This window comes from Geotrypetes seraphini, chromosome 7, assembly GCF_902459505.1.
Source record: "Geotrypetes seraphini chromosome 7, aGeoSer1.1, whole genome shotgun sequence".
Taxonomy (NCBI): domain Eukaryota; kingdom Metazoa; phylum Chordata; class Amphibia; order Gymnophiona; family Dermophiidae; genus Geotrypetes; species Geotrypetes seraphini.
The window spans coordinates 44,866,227-44,889,060 of NC_047090.1; the positions used below are offsets into that span (position 1 = coordinate 44,866,227).

A 22,834-nucleotide genomic window follows, 5' to 3' on the forward strand; every position below is an offset into this window, starting at 1 on the left:
TGCAATCGGTCAGGTGTCTGCTGTTTTTATATCACTGCCTGCCTGCGCTCACGTTCCAGATCCTCCTGTTGCTCATTGTACTGCAGCATCTGCATGATTATGTGCTCAGGTGGGCATTTTTAGTGTGCACAATTGACCTGATTCGAGCTATAGGTGAACATGGGGGACACGTCATTGCAAGGGAGGACAAGTCAATTGATTTATTTTATGTTCTGTTTTTACTACAGGGCAGAGGCACTGAAACAGATTCTCAGTGCAGTAGTAGTAGTGGCAGGACTCTCTTCTGTCTTCATGGTGTTTTGGAGTACTGAGGCTTATATGGATGCTGCGGGGACGGTGACAGGGCGGTGAATGGGATGGCAGTGACGGTGACAGGGCGGTGAAGGGGACGGTGAGCCGGGGACGGGGCGGTGATGGGGACAGATTTTTTCCCCATGTCATTCTCTACTGCTGCTGGCGAATCCAAGGACATTTGGGTTAGGCTTCCAGGGACTAGGGCTTACTTTTGGGGTAGGGCTTATATTAAGACCTACTCTGAAAATCATGCTAGGACTTATTTTCAGGGTAGGGCTTATTTTGGAGAAACACGTAGTATACAAGAACACATACACAAAAATATCAGAACAAAAAGAATTTTGTAATAAAAATTTGCAAAGGAAGGATGAGTTTCAGAACTCATCTAAGAAGAAGAGATTAGAAAATACTTTTTTGTGCAAGAATCTTTCATTGGTGATCCATAGTGAACCATCAGTAGCAGCATGTCAAACAGACTGTGATAACAGTGAGTGAGAGAGTCTTTGATCCTGGCAGATTAAATCATTTTCAGGTTTTTTTCTTTGCTGTTTTAGTTAAACCTGTTCATCTTCCTCTATTTTAATTGCTTCTATTTAATTGCTTCTTAATTGTACTTTATTTATATTGTAAACCAATGTTTGGTATCAAAGGGCAATATATAAAGTTTAAACTAAGTTAAACCTTTTATAGATAATTGCAGATTATTGAAACATTTTCTCTTATTGTGTAATGAATAAGGGAGGCAGCCCACTTTCAGCATTTCAAAGGCTGAAAATCCTGGGCAATAATAGTTTGTAAAGCAGGCCTTATGTGTATGTCCAGATATTTTTATTGCTGCTTGTTGATTGTCCAGTAGATGTCACCAAAATGCTACTACAGTATTTCTCTCTTAGCTGAATGCCCGCTCCTCTCCTTCAAGAAAGTGCTGTTTCAGGTTGCTTCAGAAATATGAGCCATGCAGCATAGACTCTGCTGTAGAATTCAGATATTTCTGGTTGCAAATAAACTGCTCAGACTGACTACTACAGAAAAATTCAGATTTCTCGACCCAGCATATGAATTTTTGTGCAGTGTACTGTTGGCCTCGGGCTGCAGCTTTCTGTCTTTGAACGAGTGATAAGCAAACTGGTTCAAAGATTTTAATTTTTTTAATTCTTTATTGCTATTTAAAACTTACAATAAGTGTAACAGCCTATTAACATCATTTTATACTTAAATATACCTCTTAACAGCCTATCAAAATCTACTTCAGATTCCATATCCCTCCTTCCCCTATATTCAATTTGCACTCATAAGAAAACCAAAATACCCCCCCCACCCCTCTCCCTTGGACATGCATTTTTAAGGGGGAAAAAACGGTATTCATTCCTTGCAGTATTTTGTTAATGGCTCCCAATTATCCTGGAATTTCTTAAAATTCCATGGTTCAAAGATTGACATTAAATAACTAAAAGAAAAACATACAGTGGCCAGATTTTTTATCTTGTTTAATGGACAAATTAGTAAAGCAACTTTCCAGAAGAGCTGCAGGGGAATAGAAATATACTGGTAGATATTGTCAACCCAACAAATTCTTCTGGCAAATGATGGATTTAATGAACAAACTGTAAATGTGTTCTTGCATGTTAACTTGTTTACTACCTCTCCCCCATCAGCAAGTAGAAATGTTATACCAAGTTAACTTTAGCGACATAGCTTATAGAGAAGCTGTTCACAAAAATGTGAATCAAGACTAACATTCATACTTTTCTGAAAAGTCACCTTCTCAATGTGAGAGAAGCATTTCATGACTTCAAAGCAAAATGGGAACTGCAGAAGAAAATGTTTGTATTGTTGACAGTTCTATATTTGCAGTGATCATATTTTGGTAATGTTGAAATAATTTTGGACCTGTTATACTAAGGCGCTTCCCCAGTTTTTTATCCATGGGGAAATTTGTTTAGTACATTAAGCTATATGCATCATATATTTTAGTGGGTTTTTTTTTCTTTTTTGTTTGCATGTATCTGAAATGAGTGCTTCTGAAATCCCTCAATCACCCCAGTGGTGAGGACAGAGACTAAGTGGGTTTGCGGAAGTACTACTTGACAGATATAGCTTAAAAGATCATCATAAAAAGAAAGACATGAAAATAATAAACTAACAATGTCGTAACAGGTAGAACAACTCAAGGAGGAGCTAAGCACGAAAGAGGCTCAAGCGGAGGACCTGAAAAGGAAAGCATCTGCTCTCCAGACCGAGGTCTCTGCCGTAAGACTCTCCTCTCTGTGTGCATTGCAAACTCAAATTGGGGATCTGCAGCTACTGGTGTCTTTGGGGTGAAACACTTTTCCATCTCACTTTGCTGCTTTAGCCAACATTTGAGCAAACTAACTTCACATCTGCAACAACTTGCTGCTTCTGTTATCATTCCTCTCAGAAACTATAAGCCCTGATTTGCTTTTGTATGAGCATACCTTGTCGATCAGGCTGCTGCTGAAATGTTTGCCTGGGAGTAGATCAGTTAGTAAAACAAAGCTCCTAAGCAGAGAATGACATGGTGACAGAATTCATCACCGTTCCCGTCCCCGCGGATAACCACGGTAAACAATCTTCATGTCTTTCTTTAAGGAGAGAGGGAAGAATCAGAGTATGAATGGCCACAACCACTGACCCGCAAGCTTTGCTTTGAAGAATGCTGGTGTAGAAGGACTGAGGTTGAAGCAGACACTACAGAATGACAGTCTCTGGTATCCAGAGCAGATATTGTGATGTCATAATGCCTCATTCCACCAGTGCCTAAGAGCCAGTAACATCAGTGATGTCACAATGGCTTCATTATCCTTGGCTCACATAAGAATCAGAATATGAATGGCCACAACCATTGACCCGCAAGCTTTGCTTTGAAGAATGCTGGTGTAGAAGGACTGAGGTTGAAACAGACACTACAGAATGACAGTCTCTGGTATCCAGAGCAGATATTGTGATGTCATAATGCCTCATTCCACCAGTGCCTAAGAGCCAATGGCTTCATTATCCTTGGCTCACATAAGAATCAGAGTATAAATGGCCACAACCATTGACCCGCAAGCTTTGCTTTGAAGAATGCTGGTGTAGAAGGACTGAGGTTGAGATAGACACTAGAAAATGACATGGGATTATTTTCCGCGGTTATCCGCGGGAACGGGAACAGTGATGAATTTTGTCACCGTGTCATTCTCTACTCCTAAGTAGGATAGGTGCCCCAGGTTGTTTGAGTACCATGAAGTCTAAAATAGTTCAACTAGTATTTTGTGCAACTGTGATGTGTTAACTATCTTGTACATAATACCATAAGTAGCCTAGAATTTTTTCTTGCTAGTAACCTTCTACATAGAAACACAAGTACAAGGAAAAAATTCTGCTTGTGCAAATATATGGTACTCTTCAGAATATATTGCAATCAATTTAGTAATGTATAGTAGAATTTTGAGTCTTTTAAGTTTTGCTTTATCGTCCCATTTGGCCAGAATATTCTATGAGGGAAATTTTGATTTAATGAACCATAAATTGATTACAGTTGGTAGTTTTCTTTCAATAATTACTGGATAATAATGGGATGTTAATCCCATGCTGTTTAGGTTGGTTTTTTTGGGGGGGTGGGGGGAGGTTTGGTACAAACGCTCTAAAGTTTACAAAGTGCAATATGTTACAAATTTCAGACAGAATTTGTTTAATACACTTATGTATTTTTTTAAGTAAAATAACAAAATAAAACTACTGTAGTGCATGCAGTAAATATCTTATGAACATCAATCTGTGCCATCTTTATATAGAAGGTTTTAATTATCTCAAGAGAGAAATTTTTTTATGTTGTGTTGATTTATGGAACAATCTAAAGCAGGGATCTCAAAGTCCCTCCTTGAGGGCCGCAATCCAGTCGGGTTTTCAGGATTTCCCCAATGAATATGCATGAGATCTATGTGCATGCACTGCTTTCAATGCATATTAATTGGGGAAATCCTGAAAACCCGACTGAATTGCGGCCCTCAAGGAGGGACTTTGAGATCCCTGATCTAAAGGGATGTTATTATATAAGAGCTTTTGAGACCAGTATAGCAGTGGTCTTTGTAACCATGTCTTTAGCTTCAGCACATCTTTGCAAAAGCATGTCCTGATTGCAGTTCTGATGGTTTTTCGAGGGCTTGAGGCTGTGATATGTGGTGTTGGGTTGTTGGCTTTGTCTTTGTGCTGCTAAGATCAAATCATAAAGATCATGGGCATTCACTGAAGGAGACCCTACTGGAGATTAAGGGAAACCCACACATGAGTTAATGCAAAAAAATCCTTCTCTCTATTGTACACTGCCAATTTTCTAGAAGAGTATGCAATTCTATTAGCTACTCTGAATATTGCAACTCACAATTTTGAGGAGCTTCTCAAGCACAGAACTCAAAAGCTTGTAAAACTCTGCCTTTTAACATCCTTTAATAAACCTGTAAAAATTGGATGTAGCAAGCTGTTTGCACCAACTGTTAGTTTATTTTGGTTAGCCACTATATGAAAATCTGCCAGTATTGGCTGTGGTTTGATGGGCACTTTTTCCAGTTCAGATACATCAACTTGTTTGCTAGCTTCTTTGCATAGTATTTTGATAGTCCAGAGTAGGAAGCCCAAGTTGATTGCATTAACATGAGCCACTAAAAACAACCATTTGGGGGGAAAAGAAACCCTACACACATTGAAAATGCTTAAAAAAAATATTCCTTTGATAGTGTGCCTACAAACTCCCAATGCAGTCTATATGTTGGCAAACAAGGCCATCGCAAGAGAAGAAAAATTTTGGCCAGACTATTCTGCACTGAACACCATGTAAAATGTAAAAATGTTTAATTATAATAATAATAATAACAATTTATATACTGCAGGACCGTGAAGTTCTATGTGGTTTACAATGATTAGAAATGTTACAGATTGAATGGAATAAACAAAGTACAGACTTAGTGATTGATAGTTCTAGAGATTGTTTGTTGAGGACTAAGATTGTACAGGTTGGTTTCCTAAGTATTTCAGGAACAGATGTGTTTTTAGGCGTTTCCTGAATTCCCCATAGGTAGTAGGCACGAGCAATTGTTCAAGGTCTTTACCCCATGATGCTGCTTGATGTGCGAAAAGATGTTGATGATGACTTTTAAATTTACAATCTCTAACCGGTGGGGAAACAAAGTTCGGGTGAGAGCTTCGCTTGTGTCTGTTGGCTGTGAAAGAGAAAAGGTCTGTTATATATTTAGGGGCTAAGCCATAAAGTACCTTGAAGCAAAAACAACCAAACTTGAATTTCACACGTGCCTCCATCGGCAGCCAATGTAGAAGTCGGTAGGAAGGTGTTACGTGATCAAACTTCTTCAGTCCACAAAGAAGTCTAACCGCTGCATTTTGTACTAGTTGCAATCACCGCATATTCTTCTGGGGGAGTGCCAAGTAGGCGATGTTACAATAATCGAGTTGACTCAGTATGAGGGATTGTACCAGAATTCTAAATGATGAGACATCGAAGTAAGCTCTGATGGACCGAAGCTTCCAGAGGGTGAGAAAGACTTTTCTAATCAAGGAGTCTACCTGGTCTTTCATGGTTAGACTCTGGTCCAGTGTTACTCCCAATATCTTCATAGTGGGTTGAATGGGATAATTAAGGTTATTGATGCACATTGGTGCTTTAGTGTCAAGTGGGCATGGCGATGTGTGGTTGCCCACTAGTTTTTGTTACATTCCATGTAATCAAATATATGTACAGCTTTAAGGTAAGCCTTACTAAAGATATTCCGTGTTTTCACCATATTGGGTAAGTGCTTGTCTTGTCATCAGCTAAGTTCTTTTGACAATGCTAATGCCCATCCCTTGATTCTTTTTACCTCTTTTTCCCTCATTTTAAGCTCACCGGTCATAGGGATATGAGACTCTTGTAAAATGCTTTCCTTTTCTAAGGAAAATAATTTACCCCCTGCAGTTCTCTGTAGCATTTGTTTGGATTTATACACTTTGCCTGCTTACTTGCACATTAGGTCATTTTAAGTCTAAATTTTTAATAGAATTCAATTGAGAAATAAGAGTTGGAGTGGTTACCAGGTGCAGTTGCAATTTCTAGGACTGGAGCCCTGAAAAGAACTATGTGGGCAGCCCATGACAGATTGGTTGATGAATCAGCGTGATTCTTGATGCTGCTGCGTTCTGGGAAAAACAGACTATATTTAAACAAAGGCAGTTCTAGCAGTCTTACTTGGCAGACTAGATGGGACACACTTGTCTTTATTTGCCATCATTTACTATGTTGATATGTTACTGTTTCTCATTTCTTATGGCATTTAGGGAGTGGGATTAATGTACTAAGAGGTTACACTGATCAGCAACATTAATGAATTCTTGATTTATGTCTTTTGGTCCTGTAATTCACAGAACATTAATCTGAGCCAGTATAGCAATTCTTAAGGTCCAGCAAGCCCAGTATAACATTGGGTAACCCAGGTTACAGGTACATGGCAACAACCCCAAAAGTAGCAAGATGCCATACAGCTTAACACCAGGGATAAGCAGTAATTTTCATCTAATAATAATAATAATAACAGTTTATATACCGCAATACCGTTAAGTTCTATGCGGTTTACAAAAGATTAGTAGAGTACAAGTTGAGTTGACGTACAAGTTGAATTAACTTAAGGGATGTGGGGAACAATAGGGAGAAAGGGCAAGGGAGGGGAAAGAGGGAAGTGGGTCAACTGTCTAGGTATTTCAGGAATAGGTGGGTTTTGAGGCGTTTCCTGAATACCTCATAAGTGGTGGGCAATAGGAGTTGTTCTAGGTCTTTACCCCATAGAGCAGCCTGATGTGAGAGAAGATGCTCATGGTGTTTTTTTAGTTTGCATCCTCTAACCGGGGGAGAAACGAAGTGCGAGTGGGAACTTCTCTTGTGTTTGTTGGCTGAGAAGGAGAATAGGTCAGTGATGTATTTAGGGGTTAGACCGTAGAAAACTTTAAAACAGAGGCAGGCGAATTTAAACTTTACACGAGCTTCCATCGGCAACCAGTGTAGCTGTTTGAAATATGGCGTCACGTGATCGAACTTCTTTAGACCGAAGATTAGTCTGACCGCAGTGTTTTGCATTAGTTGTAATCGTCGCATATTATTTTGGGGGATTGCTAAGTAGACGATGTTACAGTAGTCGAGTTGACTTAATACGAGGGATTGTACCAACCTTAATAATGGTTTATGGACTTTTCATCCAGGAACTTATCCATATATCTCTTTTTTTTTTAACATATTCTGTATTCCAGAGTTTGTATTGCGTGAAAGTATTTTCTCTTTTTTGTTTTAAATGTACTAAGTATTTAGAGTAAAACATTTGTTTACCCGTTCCATTCCGTATTGGTTTCCTCTGCCATTTCTTCCTTTAGCTATGTACAGGCTGAAGAACCCTACCCTCTTTAGCCATTTCTCATAGGGGCATTACTTTTACTCTCTCTACCATTTCTAATTCTGTTTTTTTTTTTTATTGTGGCCAGAATTCTACACACTACTCAAGGTGCAGTTGCACTATGGAATGATAGGGGCATTATGATATATTTTTTTAAATTCTCTGTTACTGTCCTAATAATTCCTAAAATTTGGGTTGTTGGTTTGGTTTTTTTTTCTGCAGCTGCCCACAGAGTAGATAATTCCATTGTATTGTCCATGATAACTTCTAGATCAGGGGTAGGGAACTCCGGTCCTCGAGAGCCGTATTCCAGTCGGGTTTTCAGGATTTCCCCAATGAATATGCATGAAATCTATTTGCATGCACTGCTTTCAACGCATATTCATTGGGGAAATCCTGAAAACCCAACTGGAATACGGCTCTCGAAGATCGGAGTTCCCTACCCCTGTTCTAGATCATATACCTGAGTGGTGACTCCTAATGTGGAATCTAGCATCATATAGCTGTAGCTTGGATTGTTTTTCCTAATGTGCATCACTTTCCACCTATTTGCATTAAATTTCATCTGCCATTTGGATGTCTAGTCTCTGTCTTGCAAGACCCTCCTGCAGTTTTTCACAGCCCCTATGCAATTTAATAATTTTTTGTCATCTGCAGATTTGATCCTCTTATTCCTCCCATGTTCAGATCATTTATAAATGTTAAAAGCATTGGTTGTAGTACGAATCCTTGGGGTGCTCACCATTTTCCATTGAGAATATTGACTATTTAACCCTACTTCGTTTCCTCTCTTTAAATCAGTTTCTGACCCAGAATAGGTGTTACCTCCTATCACATGATTTTTTAAATTTCCTCATGTGTCTGGTGCAGTGGGTGGAGCTACAACCTCAGCACCCTGGGGTTGTGGGTTCAAACCCCGCACTGCTCCTTGTGACCCTGGGCAAGTCACTCACTCCACCATAGCCCCAGGTACATTAGATAGATTGTGAGCCCACTGGGACAGATAGGGAAAATGCTTGAGTATCTGACTGTAAAAACCACTTAGATAATCTTGATAGGCGGTATATTAAAAAACCTAATAAAGTCCAAATACACTATATTAACTGGCTCACCTCTCATATCCATGTGTTTGTTCATACCTTGAAAAAATGTAGCATAGCAAGGCAAATCTATGTTGACGTTATCACATCAAACCATGACTGTGTTAAGTAGTTTTGTTCTTGGAATTGTTTTTACCCTTTTCTCTAGGACAGATGTCACTCATCTGTCTAGAGTTTCCCAGATCTGTTTTGGAATGCGATTTATAAATTGCAATTATGTTGGTCATCCCCCAATCTTATAGTGCTGTAGATCAGTGTTTCTCAGCTTCTTTAAGCCAAGTACCCCCACCCAAGTTCCGCTCCCAGACCCCACCCCTACAATAATAGTACTAATTGTAATGTAATTTCTTCCATTCATTTTTCATATACACATAATATAATCTTATTAATACATAATGGTAACCACAAAATTAAAAAAAAACCCACAAAGCACACTAAGCACAGAAAATGTTAGTTATTTATATTCGTGGGGGGTTCAAAGTGGTCAAGGCAGATAACTTTAAAATATGCAATGTCACCTGACTTTGGGGGCGACACCTGGGCCCTCCCAGGTCCCTTCCCCATCCTCACCGCCCGTGGAGAAAGTTTCCTGGTCCAGAGGGCTTCTTTCCCAGAAGAACATAAGAAATGCCGCTGTTGGATCAAACCAGTGGTCCATCGTGCCCAGCAGTCCGCTCACGGGGCGGCCCTTGGTCAAAAACCAGCGCCCTAACTGAGACTAGCCCTACCTGCGTACATTCTAGTTCAGCAGGAACTAGTCTAACTTCTTCTTGAATCCCTGGAGGGTGTTTTCCCCTATAACAGCCTCCGGAAGAGCGTTCCAGTTTTCTACCAGTCTCTGGGTGAAGAAGAACTTCCTTACGTTCGTACGGAATCTATCCCCTTTCAACTTTAGAGCATGCCCTCTCGTTCTCCCTACCTTGGAGAGGGTGAACAACCTGTCTTTATCTACTAAGTCTATTCCCTTCAGTACCTTGAATGTTTCGATCATGTCCCCTCTCAATATCCTCTAATCTTAGTCGCTCTTCTCTGGTCCCTTTCGAGTAGTACCGTGTCCTTCTTCATGTATGGCGACCAGTGCTGTACGCAGTACTCCAGGTAAGGGTGCACCATGGCCTGGTACAGAGGCATGATAACCTTCTCCGATCTGTTTGTGACCCCCTTCTTTATCATTCCTAGCATTCTGCTCGCCCTTTTTGCCGCCGCCGAAAAAAAACCCTGCCGTTTGGCTTGGACCAGGTTTACCAGCACAGCGTTGTGGGTTTAGTGCTGGAGTGGGTCGTTCAGGACAGGAGCACATGAATGCTGCTGTGTATTTTTTACCGGAGGGATACATGGCAACGGAGGCAGTGAAATGCTGCTCGCGGAGCAGGAAGCGCTGATCTATTTTGGGGCTTTGTTCAACTGGCTGCACAGGAGACACGGGTGCAGTGGTTATTTTGGCACCAGAGGATGCGCCTCCTCCCCATGCTAAAGACGTGCTTGGGGAGAAGAAGGCAGAACCAACTATGGCCACGGCTTTGGAGGTGCGGCCGTGCATCTCAGCTGCGGCAGCAGGATAAGTGCTAGCACAAGGAGCAGTGGCCCCGGAAGGGCTTGCAGTCTTAGGTAGCCTCTCGCCGGAGTTGGTGCTTCTGCTGCATAAAGTTTTTTTTCAGCAGAGGGCGAGCCCTAAGGGTGGGGGGTTCTCTGAGAGAAGCCTAGCCCAGGGAGCAATGTTACAGCCACAGTTTGGGCATAAAGGGGCCAAGAGGCGTAGGGTACCCGAGGCTGAGGACTTTGCTTACCCAGAGATCCTTCTACCTCTGTTCGGTTCCTGGGAAGAGGCCGGGGTGCAGGACATGAATGTAGAGGAGGCTGAAGAGGATGATCCTTCGGCGTTGCGCCTGTTCCATAGGGAGGAACTAGCGGCCTTTATTTCAAAAGCTATGGACTGTCTGCACATTTCCCTGCCGGATAAAGCCTAAGAGCTTTCCTGTGCATGAGGCCATTCAGGGGAGTTGATTTCTGAGCAATGGTCTACGCCAGAGTCAGGCCTTAAGGTGGCAAGGGCTAAGCGTTTGTTGTATCCTGTGACTCTTTCTCTTTCCCTCTCACTCACACATTCATGCTCAACTCACATACTCATGCTCAACAATTCTCCCTTTCTATTCCCTCACTCCCTCCTATGTCACAGGTTAGTGTCCCCTTCCTCCCTCCCTTGTGTCCCAAGTTCATGCCCCCTCCATGCCTTCTGTGTCCTGAGTTAGTTCCCCTCCCTTCCTTCCAACCTTTGTCCCAAAATTGTGGCCCTCCCATGTACCACCGTGCTCCCCCCCCCTTTCTTCCAGATCATGTCCCCTCTCTCCCTACTTGCTTGCTCCAGGGCTGCACTCACTTCCTTCAGGGCCATCCAGCTAGGCTGCTCCTTCCTACCTTCAATGCCACTTGTTGCAGGGAAGCAGGCAGCTGCATGTGGCTGATCCACAAGCCTTCTCTCCGACATCAGCTCTATAGTCGGAGAGAAGGCTTCCGGGTCAGCCACATGCAGCAGCTGCCTTCGTCTGTGCATTAAGTGCCGCTGAAGGCAGGAAGGAGCAGCAGCCCACCTGGAAGGAGGTATCTGGGATCCCCCACTGACCTGGATGGCTGCCCTCTGACGTCAGTTCTGACATCGTAGGGAAGCCTTCCGTGTTGGCTTCGATGGAGGCCTGTGGGCAGGAAAGAGGGCATGGGATCTCCGGCGGCCATTAAGCAGGAAGGAGGGTGGGAGATCTGTGCAGCGGCTTGCTTACCCCTAAGGGTACGCATACCACATGTTGAGAACCTCTGCTGTAGATGATCGTAAAGATAGGTTACAGATGAGTAATATGTGTGCAATTACATTTTTGAGCTCTTTCAGTACTCGGGTGTTGACCATCTGGTCCAGATAGTTTGCTACTCTTCAGTTGGTCAGTTTGCTTTTAAACATCTCCCAGGTTTGCCAAGTGGCCCCACCATTGTTATTGCTTGCTACCAATCATGTGACCACTAGAGACTGGGTCTGAAATAGTCCCCCTTTAGTCAGTTCCTGAATTAGCTGCTTCGTGAAGCACATTTATTTAATCTAAAAACTTTCTCCCTAGCATGCCCCAAAGTGTCATCCTGTCAAAAATTATGTTGCCAAATTTGTTAGTTTTCTTAATTTCTGTTAACATTTCATTATCTGTATATTTGTTCTGGCTAAGCACTAATTTCTTACCCTTCACACGTGGAATTTCTATTTATATAGACTGCATGGTGCATTTTGTTTCCTGCAAAAATTTTATTCTGCTTGACTTGGCACCCTCTTCAACATATAGAGCCACTCCTCCACCAATTTGAACCATCCTATCATTGAACTATAATTTGTGCCCTGATATTAGTGACCCATTGGTTATCCTCCTTCCACCAGGTCTCTGAGATTATATCTACCTCTTCATGCAGTGCTATATATTTCTATTATTTATTTTTTGGGGTGTCTAGTATTTGTGCACAGGTATTTCAAAGTGGTCATTCTGTTTAAATTTACAACCTGCATAGCAGTTGACAGGGATAGTCTGGAGTCTTTCAACTCTGCCTACTGTTTACTTGAAAACACTTGTGCTACTTTTGCTTTTATTGCAGCCTCTCTATCAGGATGCCCCAACTTTCCAGTTGTAACATATGCTTTACGTTACCCTTAGTTATGCTTTCTGGGTAACTGTTGGGTTTTACATAGGTTCTACTTTAAAAGCTGCTTATCTCTTTCTAAATGTTAGTGCCAGCAGCCTGGTTCTATCTCAGTTTAAGAAGAACCATTTTTTAATAGACCCCTTTCCCCAGGTTGTTCCCAGTTCATAACAAATCTAAATCCCTTCTTCCTGCATCATTGTCTCATCTATTCATTGAGACTCCTGAGCTTAACATGCTTCTTGTCTCCTGTGCATGGAATGGGAAGCATTTCTGAGAATGCTATCCTGGAAGGTCTATAATTTCAGCTTTCAACCTAAAAGCCTAAGAATATAAGAATAGCCTTACTGGGTCAGACCAGTAGCCCGTTCTCACTGTGGCCAATCCAGGTCATGAGTACCTGGCCAAAACTCAAGGTGTAGCAATATTCCATGCTATCGATACAGGGCAATCAGCGGCTTCCCCCATGTCTTTCTCAATAACAGACTATGGACTTTTCCTCCGGGAACTTGTCCAAACCTTTCTTTAAACCAGCTATGCTATCCGTTCTTACCACATCCACTGGCAACGCGTTCCAGAGCTTAACTATTCTCCGAGTGAAAAAAAAATTCCTCCTATTGGTTTTAAAAGTATTTCCATGTAACTTCATCGAGTGTCCCCCTAGTCTTTGTAATTTTTGACAGAGCGATAAATCGATCCACTTGTACCCGTTCTACTCAACTTAGGATTTTATAGACTTCAATCATATCTCCCCTCAGCCATCTCTTTTCCAAGCTGAAGAGCCCTAACCATTTTAGCCTTTCCTCATACAATGGTAAAATTCCTTGATGTCATAATGACTGTTTCTTGGAACCTACAAGAGGGGGTGCTATTTTAGATTTGGTCATAAGAACATAAGAAGTTGCCACCACTGGGTCAGACCATTGGTCCATCGTGCCCAGCGGTCCGCTCTCGCGGCGGCCCGTCAGGTATATGACCTGTAATGTGGTTCCTGCCCATTTCTGTAACCTACCTCTTCTTTTTATCTGTAACCCTCAATCCCCTTTTCTTTTAGGAACTTGTCTAAACCTTCCTTGAAACCCTGCAATGTGCTCTGGGCTATCACAACCTCCGGAAGCGCGTTCCATGTGTCCACCACCCTCTGGGTAAAAAAGAACCTCCTAGCATTTGTTCTAAACCTGTCCCCTCTCAATTTCTCCGAGTGACCCCTTGTGTTAGTGGTTCCCTACAGTCTGAAAAATTTGTCCCTGTCCACTTTCTCTATGCCCCTCAGGATTTTGAAGGTTTCTATCATGTCTCCTCTAAGTCTCCGCTTTTCCAGGGAGAAAAGCCCCAGCATCTTCAACCTGTCAGCATACGAAAAGTTTTCCATACCTTTTATCATTTTAGTTGCTCTCCTCTGGACCCCCTTGAGTACTGCCATGTCCTTCTTGAGGTACGGCGACCAGTACTGGACACAGTACTCCAGATGTGGGCGCACCATTGCACGATACAGCGGCATGATGACTTCCTTCGTCCTGGTCGTGATACCCTTTTTAATGATACCCAACATTCTGTTCGCTTTCTTTGAGGCCGTTGCGCACTGAGTTGATGCTTTCAATGTTGTGTCCACCATCACCCCCAGGTCTCTTTCAAGGTTGCTTACCCCTAGCAGTGATCCCCCCATTTTGTAGCTGAACATCGGGTTCTTTTTCCCTACATGCATGACCTTACACTTCTCTATATTAAAACTCATTTGCCATTTTTTTGCCCACTCTTCCAGTCTTGTTAGGTCTCTTTGCAGGACCTCACAGTCTTCCGCGTTTCTAACCCTGCTGCAAAGCTTGGTGTCATCAGCAAATTTGATAACCTCACATGTCGTCCCCGTCTCCAGGTCGTTGATGAATATATTGAACAGGATTGGTCCCAGCACCGACCCCTGCGGAACTCCACTCGTAACCCATTGCCAGTCTGAGTAATGGCCCTTTACTCCAACCCTCTGCTTCCTGCCTGCCAGCCAGTGTTTGATCCATCGGTGGATATCCCCCTGCACCCCGTGGCTCCACAGCTTCTTAAGTAGTCTTTCGTGAGGTACCTTATCGAAGGCTTTTTGGAAGTCAAGGTAAATGATGTCTATGGATTCCCCTTTATCCACCTGGTTGTTTATTCCTTCAAAGAAATACAGTAAGTTCGTGAGGTACGACCTTCCCTTGCAGAAGCTGTGCTGGCTCGCCTTCAGTTGTCCATTGCCTTCTATGTATTCGCAGATTGTGTCTTTGACTTGTGCTAAGAACATAAGAACATAAGAAGTTGCCTCCGCTGGGGCAGACCATAGGTCCATCCTGCCCAGGGGTCCGCTCCCGCGGCGGCCCATCAGGCCCATTGCCTGAGCAATGGTCTATACCTATTTATACCCCTCAATCCCTTTTTCTTCTAGGAATCTATCCAAACCTTCTTTGAAACCATTTAATGTTTTCTTGTCTACAACAGCCTCTGGAAGCGCGTTCCATGTATCCACCACCCTCTGAGTGAAAAAGAACTTCCTAGCATTTGTTCTAAACCCGTCCCCTTCCAATTTCTCCGAGTGCCCCCTTGTGCTTGTGGTGCTTCCATCATCTTTCCCGGAACCGAGGTCAAGCTCACCGGCCTGTAGTTTCCCGGGTCACCTCTTGATCCCTTCTTAAAGATGGGCGTGACATTGGCTATTTTCCAGTCTTCTGGGATCTCCCCAGTTTTTAAAGATAGGTTGCATATTTGGCTTAGTGTATCCGCTATTTCGTTTCTCAGTTCTTTTAATACCCTTGGGTGGATGCCGTCCGGACCTGGTGATTTGTCGCTCTTCAGTCTGTCTATCTTTCTAAGAACATCCTCTTTGTTTACCTCTAGTTGGACTAGCTTCTCATCAGGGTCTCCGTTTATGTGCTCCTCGGGTTCTGGGATATTGGATGTGTCCTCTCTCGTGAAGACTGACGAGAAGAACTTGTTTAACCTGTCAGCTATCTCTTTTTCCTCCTTTACCACTCCCTTCCTGTCTCCATCGTCTAACGGTCCCACTTCCTCCCTGGCTGGTTGTTTCCCCTTCACATACCTGAAGAATGGTTTGAAGTTTCTTGCTTCCCCCGCCAGCCTCTCCTCATATTCTCTTTTTGCTTTCCTAACCTCTCGGTGACAGTCCTTTTGGTGCCTGTTGTGGTCCTTAGTGGAATGCAAGACATAGTACAGGAGTTAACTGTGTTGGGTCCGCTGGGAAACAGTGATCATAACATGATCAAATTTGAGCTGATATTGGGAGTAACATCGCAAAAGAAATCTATTGTTGGGGCATTTAATTTTCAAAAGGGCAACTATGATAAAATGAGGAAAATGGTTAAAAAGAAGCTAAAAGGATCAGTTGCAAAGGTTATGACTGTAAACCAGGTGTGGATGTTATTTAAAAATACCATTGTGGAAGCCCAGACCAAATGTATTCCACGTATTAGCAAAGGTGGAAAGAAGAGGAAACAAGAGCCGGCATGGTTAAAAGGTGAAGTGAAAGAGGCTGTTAGAGCTAAAAAAAACATCCTTTAAAAAATGGGAAAAGAATCCAAATTAAGTCTAAGAAAGAAAGAATATGAAGAGAAACTTGCAAAAGAGACAAAAACTCATAACAATTTTTTTAGGTACATGAGAAGGAGAAAACCTGTGAGGAAATCTGTGGGACTGTTGGATGATCAAGGACCAAAAGGGGCATTAAGGGAGGATAAGGCCATAGCGGAAAGACTGAATGAATTCTTTGAATCGGTCTTTACGGAAGAAGATGCAAGAGATGTACCTGAACTGGTAATGGTTTTCAAGGGTGATGATGTGGAGGAACTGAAAGAAATCTCGGTGAATCTGGAAGATGTACTAAGCCAAATTGACAAGTTAAAAAGTGATAAATCGCCTGGACCAGATAGCATACATCCTAGGGTACTAAAAGAACTCAAACATGAAATTGCTGACCTGCTTTTAGTGATCTGTAATCTGTCGCTAAAATCGTCTGTACTACCTAAAGATTGGAGGGTGGCCAATGTTATGCCAGTTTTTAAAAAGGGCTCCAGGGGAGATCCAGGCAATTACAGACCATTAAGCCTTTCTTCAGTGCCGGGCAAAATAGTAGAAACAATTATAAAAAATAAAATATAATGATTTAATGAGACTGAGTCAGCATGGGTTCAGCCAAGAGAGATCTAGCTTCATAAATTTGCTTGACTTCTTTGAAGGTGTGAATAAACATGTGGATAAAGGTGAGCCGGTTGATATAGTGCATTAAAATTTTCAGAAAGCTTTTGGTAAAGTTCATCACGAAAGGCTCCTGAGAAAATTAAAGTGTCATGGGATAGGTTAAAGTGTCATAGGCAAAGTTCAGTTGTGGATTAGGAATTGGTTATCGGATAGAAAATAGAGGGTAGAGTTAAGTGGTTATTTTTCTCAATGGAAGAGAGTAAACACTGGAGTGCCGCAGGAATCTGTACTAGGACCGGTGCTATTTAACTTATTTATAAAGGATCTGGAAATTGGAATGACAAGTGAGGCGGTCTCAAACACGCGGCCCGTGGGCCGCATGTGGCTCTCCAAGTTTTATTTGCGGCCTGCGGTCTGGACTGGATCATTCTCTTCCTTTTGGAGCAGCAGCGTGTCTGGCCGGTTCGTTCCATTCAAAGCCGCGGGTTGGTGGCTCCTTGCGCTATCCACTCCTGCATCGGAAGCCTCTCTGACATCACAACATCAGAGAGGCTTCAGACGCAGGCGTGGATCTCGCAAGGAGCCGCCACCCGCGGCTTTGAACGGAACGAGCCGGCCAGGCACGCTGCTGCTCCAGTGGCATACCAAGGGGGGGGGGCGGTCCGCACAGCTGGCCACCCTCCACTGTTCTCCCTAGAGTGCGGCTTGTCTAGAGCAGTGGTGCCCAACCTGCTTCCCTTCCCTTCTCACCGCTGCCATTAGGGAACAGGCCGGCACTGTGTTCTTTGATCTCCCTGCTTCTCTCGCCGCCCGACGTCAATTCTGACGTCGAGAGGACATTCTGGCTAGCCAATCGCTGTCTGGCTGCCCGGAACGTCCTTTCCGACGTTAGAATTGACGTCGGGCGGTGAGAGTTGGTCGCCCCCGTGGAGAAGAGAAGCGTGGAGATCTCGGCCTGTTCCCGATGGCAGCAGCAGCAGCCTATTCCCCGGCGGCAGTGGCATGGGGGAGGGCAGGAAGGAAGAAAGAAAGAAGGGGAGAGGTGACAGGGAGCCAGAAACAAAGCAAAAAATGGGACATGGAATCAGAGAAAGACAGACATAGAGAAAGAAAGAAAAAGTTGGGGGAGGGAATGAGGTCTAAATGAGAGGAAGCAGACAGGAGGCTGAAAGAAGGGAAGAAATATTGGATGCACAGTCAGAAGAATAAAGTGCAACCAGAGACTGATGAAATTACCAAACAAAGGTAGGAAAATGATTTTATTTTCAATTTAGTGATTGAAATGTGCCAGTTTTGAGAGAGAAAAGATATTAAACTTTAAATCTGAGTGCTGCAGAAAAAATAGAGTATTTGGAGGGCCGCAGAAAAAATAGTTAATGTCTTATTAAAGAAATGACAATTTTGCATAAGGTAAAATTCTTTATAGTTTATATATCTTTCCTTTTAACTGTTAAAGGAAAGTTTTATAAACTATAAAGAGTTTAACCTCATGCAAAATTGTCATTTCTTTAATAAGACATTAACTATTTTTTTCTGCGGCCCTCCAAGTACCTACAAATCCAAAATGTGGCCCCGCAAAGGGTTTGAGTTTGAGACCACTGCTCTAAACTGTTCAAAGTTGTTAAAATGCATGCGGATTGTGAAAAATTGCAGGCGGACCTTAGGAAATTGTAAGACTAGGCGTCCAAATGGCAGATGAAATTTAATATGGACAAATGCAAAGTGATGCACATTGGGAAGAATATCCTGAATCACAGTTACCGGATGCTAGGGTCCACCTTGGGGATTAGCGCCCATGAAAAGGATCTGGGTATCATTGTAGACAATATAATTAAACATTCTGCCCAATGTATGTTGGCGGCCAAAAAAGCAAGCGGGATGCTAGGAATTATTTTAAAAAATGGGATGGTTAACAAGACTAGAGGCTAGATTCACCAACCTGCCCAATCGTGACTGATCCGTGTCCAATCCAGGCAGGGCCGATCGATTCAGGAGCCAAGAACATTCAAATGAGGGTGATCAGAGGTGCACCCCCATCCGCAGACCTGGATTTCTAGGCCAACACATGCGCAGACCATCTACTTTATCTGTAGATGGTCTGCGCATGTGTTTCCTTTCTGGGAGGGGAGGGGGGGTTGTGTACTTTTTTTACTGGCCCCGACTCTCCTGTTCTCTGCTGCCTTTCCCCGCAGTTCGAGCCTGTGGTTTTATTCTGCGGGTTTAAAGCGGGTTAAAACCATGGGCTCGTGCTGCAGGAAAGTCGGGGGAGGCAGAGAGAGTTGGAACAGGAAGAGAGCAGGTCGCGGCAGAAAGCTGGGGAGCAAGTCGAGACAGGCAGTAATCCGAGTGGAGCCTCACCAAAGACAGACAGAAAAAAAATAGCACCTTTCTATGCAAGAGCAGGGCAGAGAGCAGAGAAGCCTGATCAGGGCAGAGAGTAAGGCAGCCAGAGCAGGAGAATCGGGGCAGAGAGCAATTTTTTACACAAGTGACTGGTCCTCACTAGTCGCTTGTTCTTGATCGGCCAGCCAGTCGGTGTGTCAGGAAAAAAGTGTAGTGAATCGTATCCTTCCTGCTTTGCATGCTGATTCCCCTCATTTGCATGCACGCATCGGGATCGGATTGCTACACAGGTTAGTGAATCGAGTCGGAGGGAAATCGGGTCACAAAGGGCTCGCAAACTGATTAGTACACGATCGGTTTGCTTAGTGATTCTAGCCCTAAGAATGTTATAATGCCCCTGTATCGCTCAATGCAACCTCATCTGGAGTATTGGGTTCAATTCTGGTCTCCTTGTCTCAAGAAAGATATAGTGGTGCTAGAAAAGGTTCAAAGAAGAGCGACCGAGATGATAAAGGGAATGGAACTCCTCTCATATAAAGAAAGGCTAAAATGGTTAGGGCTCTTCAGCTTGGAAAAAAGACAGCTGAGGGAAGATATGATTGAAGTCTACAAAATCCTGAGTGGAGTAGAACGGGTACAAGTGGATCGAGTTTTCACTCTGTCAGAAATTACAAAGACTAGGGGACACTTGATAAAGTTGCACAGAAATATTTTTAAAACCAATAGGAGGAAATTTTTTTTCACTCAGAGAATAGTTAAGCTCCGGAACGCATTGCCTGAGATTGTGGTAAGAGCAGATAGCGTAGCAGGTTTTAAGAAAGGTTTGGGCAAGTTCCTGGAGGAAAAGTCCATAGTTTGCTTGCCCTGGGATTGGTAGTATGGAACTTTGCTACATTTTGGGATTCTGCCAGGTACTAGTGACCTGGATTGGCTACTTTTTGAAGCAGGATACTGGGTTTGATGGGCCCTTGATCTGAGCATATATGGCTATGATGTTATGTTCTTATAACATTCCAAATAGAGAATGACACGGTGACGGTTTACCCGCGGCCACCGCATTTAAGCCGCGGGTCACCGCCGAAAACGGGGAAGAAAACTAGCAGTCGCTGCGGTGACGGGGACAAGGCCATTCACCGACCGCGGAAACGGTGAACAGGTTTGTCCCCGCGGGCCAATGTACCCCCTTCTAGGAACCGCTATTTACCGCCCGACGCCCGATTCACCCCCCCAGCAGGACCACTCGCACCCCCACCCCGAACGACCGCTCGCACGCGCTCCCACCCGCACCCGCGATCGGAGCAAGAGGGAGCCCAAGCCCTCTTGCCCGGCCGACTCCCCGACGTCCGATACATCCCCCCCCCCGGCAGGACCACTCGCACCCCCACCCCGAAGGACCGCCGACTTCCCAAACCCTCCTGGCCACGGCGACCCCCTAACCCCACCCCGCACTACATTACGGGCAGGAGGGATCCCAAATATAGAAACGAACTCAACAAAAATGCTCTGTTAGGCTTCATGTGTGCTACTCTCTTCTGGAGCTGATAAGGTCAGTCTTCTTTAAATAACAACCACTGCAGCTAAATACCACAAACCACAGCTGTAGGAAAGGAATTAAAGCCCCTATATATATATATATTTTTTTTTTTTTTTTAATAACTTTGGAAGAAAACACATTGTGAGTCTGTTTCCTTCCTTGGTTTCTTTCATAAGTCCAACAGTGGCCAACTATAGTGTGTCTTAATAAAGAACACAGAGATTTTTAAAAAAGAAAAGGAGAACCCGTCCAAACCTGTTGCTTTTTTGTTATGATATAAAGCAGTGGCTCCTAAAGCTGGTCCCAGAGGCAAATCAGCTAGTCAGGTTTTTAGGATATCCACAATGAATATTCATGAGAGAGATGTGCATGCACTGCGTGCATATCTCTCTCATGAATATTTGTTGTCTATCTTGAAAACCTGTCTGAATGGGGTGTCTCCAGGACCAGGTTTTAGAGCCACTTATATGAAGGTATATGGAATTATTTTGACTCTTTTTTTTATTATTGTCTCATGTACATCATATCTATTTTTATATATGAGTTATGAGTTGGACACACAAAAACATATTGAACACTCCCTGGATCTCATTCAGTGAAGAAAGATTCTGATATTTAGAAAGGACTTTTCTCATTCATTAAGTCTTTGTCTCCTGTGCTGGGCTACTGCTTTGTAATTTTTCTAATGGGATCCTAACACCTTAATGTTTCTAAATTCTTTCATAATTTGTTTTAAACAGCTTTTATTAATAGAGTAGTTTTGTGCCATAATGGAAATGAAATAACCATCAACCTGGTACTTGAAATGGCCATCTAGGTATGAAAATGCAAAATATTTTGATGATAAAATTATTAAAATGGAGAAAGAGTTCTTGCTTTGACTGATTTTCTCTTTATTTTTTGTATGATATGGTGGTCTTTTTCCAGATTGGTCAGGTGAAACAGGAACTGTCCCGGAAGGACACAGAATTGCTGGCTTTACAGACAAAACTTGAGACGCTCACCAATCAGTTTTCAGACAGCAAGCAACACATTGAAGTGCTAAAGGAATCCCTCACAGCCAAAGAACAGAGAGCTGCCATATTACAAACTGAGGTACAAACATGACTTCAATTTTAATACATTTCATTTCACTTTTAAAATATAGAGGTGAAATATAAAAAACATAAATCCTCAGATTCTATATATGGCACTCGAAGATATGCGTGGTAATTTATGTGCAATCCTGAGAGGCATGTTCATTTCAATTGCAGTTGCTTAATGAGTCAATGTCAGTAACTGAATACTAAAAATTAAGTGTTGATGTTAATTAGCCTTGAGAGTTGCACGTGCATTTTGATTTGCTCTATAAATCAAGTGCACTAAAGTCATAGAGTGCATTTCAAAAGGGGAGGGGTTTTGGGCAGGTCAGGGATGTTCACCCTAGGGTTATCAGACATCCGGATTTACCTGAACATGCCCTCTTTTTAGAAGACTGTCTGGTGTCAGAGTCTCTTTCTAAATTTGAAGAGATTGTCAGGGTTTTCCTCTCCCCTGTCCCCCACCTACCTCCTCTGCTGAATATTTAATGTTTGGGCCGGCTGGCAGCAACAGTGAGGTGAGCCTGCTACCATTGACCTGCCCTGGAAGCCTTCATTCTGCTGCGACTTCCTGTTCTCATGTAGGCGGGCAGCTGCAGAATGAAGGCTTCTAGGACAGGCTGACAGCACTAGGCTCACCTCGCTGCTGCTGATTTAACTGAAGATTAAATATTTAGCAGTAGAGGTAGGTGAGGGACAGAAGAGATGCACTCTATTCTGGGCTGGGCTGGGGCTGGAGAGAGCCTGCGCCACCGGATCCTGCTGGGGGAGAGGAGTTGGAGGGTGGAAGAGAGAGAGAGAGAAGCACTTGCAGGGGGTGGAAGGTGGAGGTGGATGGAGGAAAGGAGAGAGAAGCACCTGTGGGGGAGAGGGATTGCAGGGAAAGAAAGAAGCATCCATGGGGTGGGGAGGGGGGTTGGAGCTCTGAAGCTTGTGTGCTGCATTGCAGACTCTGACTTTGTAGGAATCGACTGTGATGGGGGGAAAAATAGCCTGAAAACGTAATAGGATTAGGTGTACCCTGAGGACTGGGCTGGGAATGGCTGACTTTGAGGCAAGCTAGTCATCATAGCTATTTAAATAACAAAAAAACGAAGAGGTAAAGAGATAAGGGAGGTAAAATCAACAAAAAAATTACCACAGAAAGTACAACTGCTAAAGTATAAGGTGCACAAATTTTCATAACAAAGATTATTGATAGAAATG

The 22,834-nt window shown here is 43.2% G+C and overlaps 1 protein-coding gene across 11 annotated transcripts in view; it reads left to right on the forward strand.

Moving 5' to 3' along the window:
- The window catches only part of ERC1 (ELKS/RAB6-interacting/CAST family member 1), a 509,833-nt gene that overhangs the window by 83,156 nt on the left and 403,843 nt on the right, over nt 1-22,834 (forward strand). For 6 of the 11 annotated variants that reach the window (XM_033952310.1, XM_033952317.1, XM_033952311.1 and 3 more), the window contains exons 6-7: nt 2,452-2,535; nt 21,477-21,644. In XM_033952310.1, the coding sequence (XP_033808201.1) occupies nt 2,452-2,535; nt 21,477-21,644 (252 nt within the window). The remainder of the gene's footprint in view (nt 1-2,451; nt 2,536-21,476; nt 21,645-22,834) is intronic. The other 5 variants (XM_033952314.1, XM_033952318.1, XM_033952316.1 and 2 more) reach the window with 1 other exon arrangement.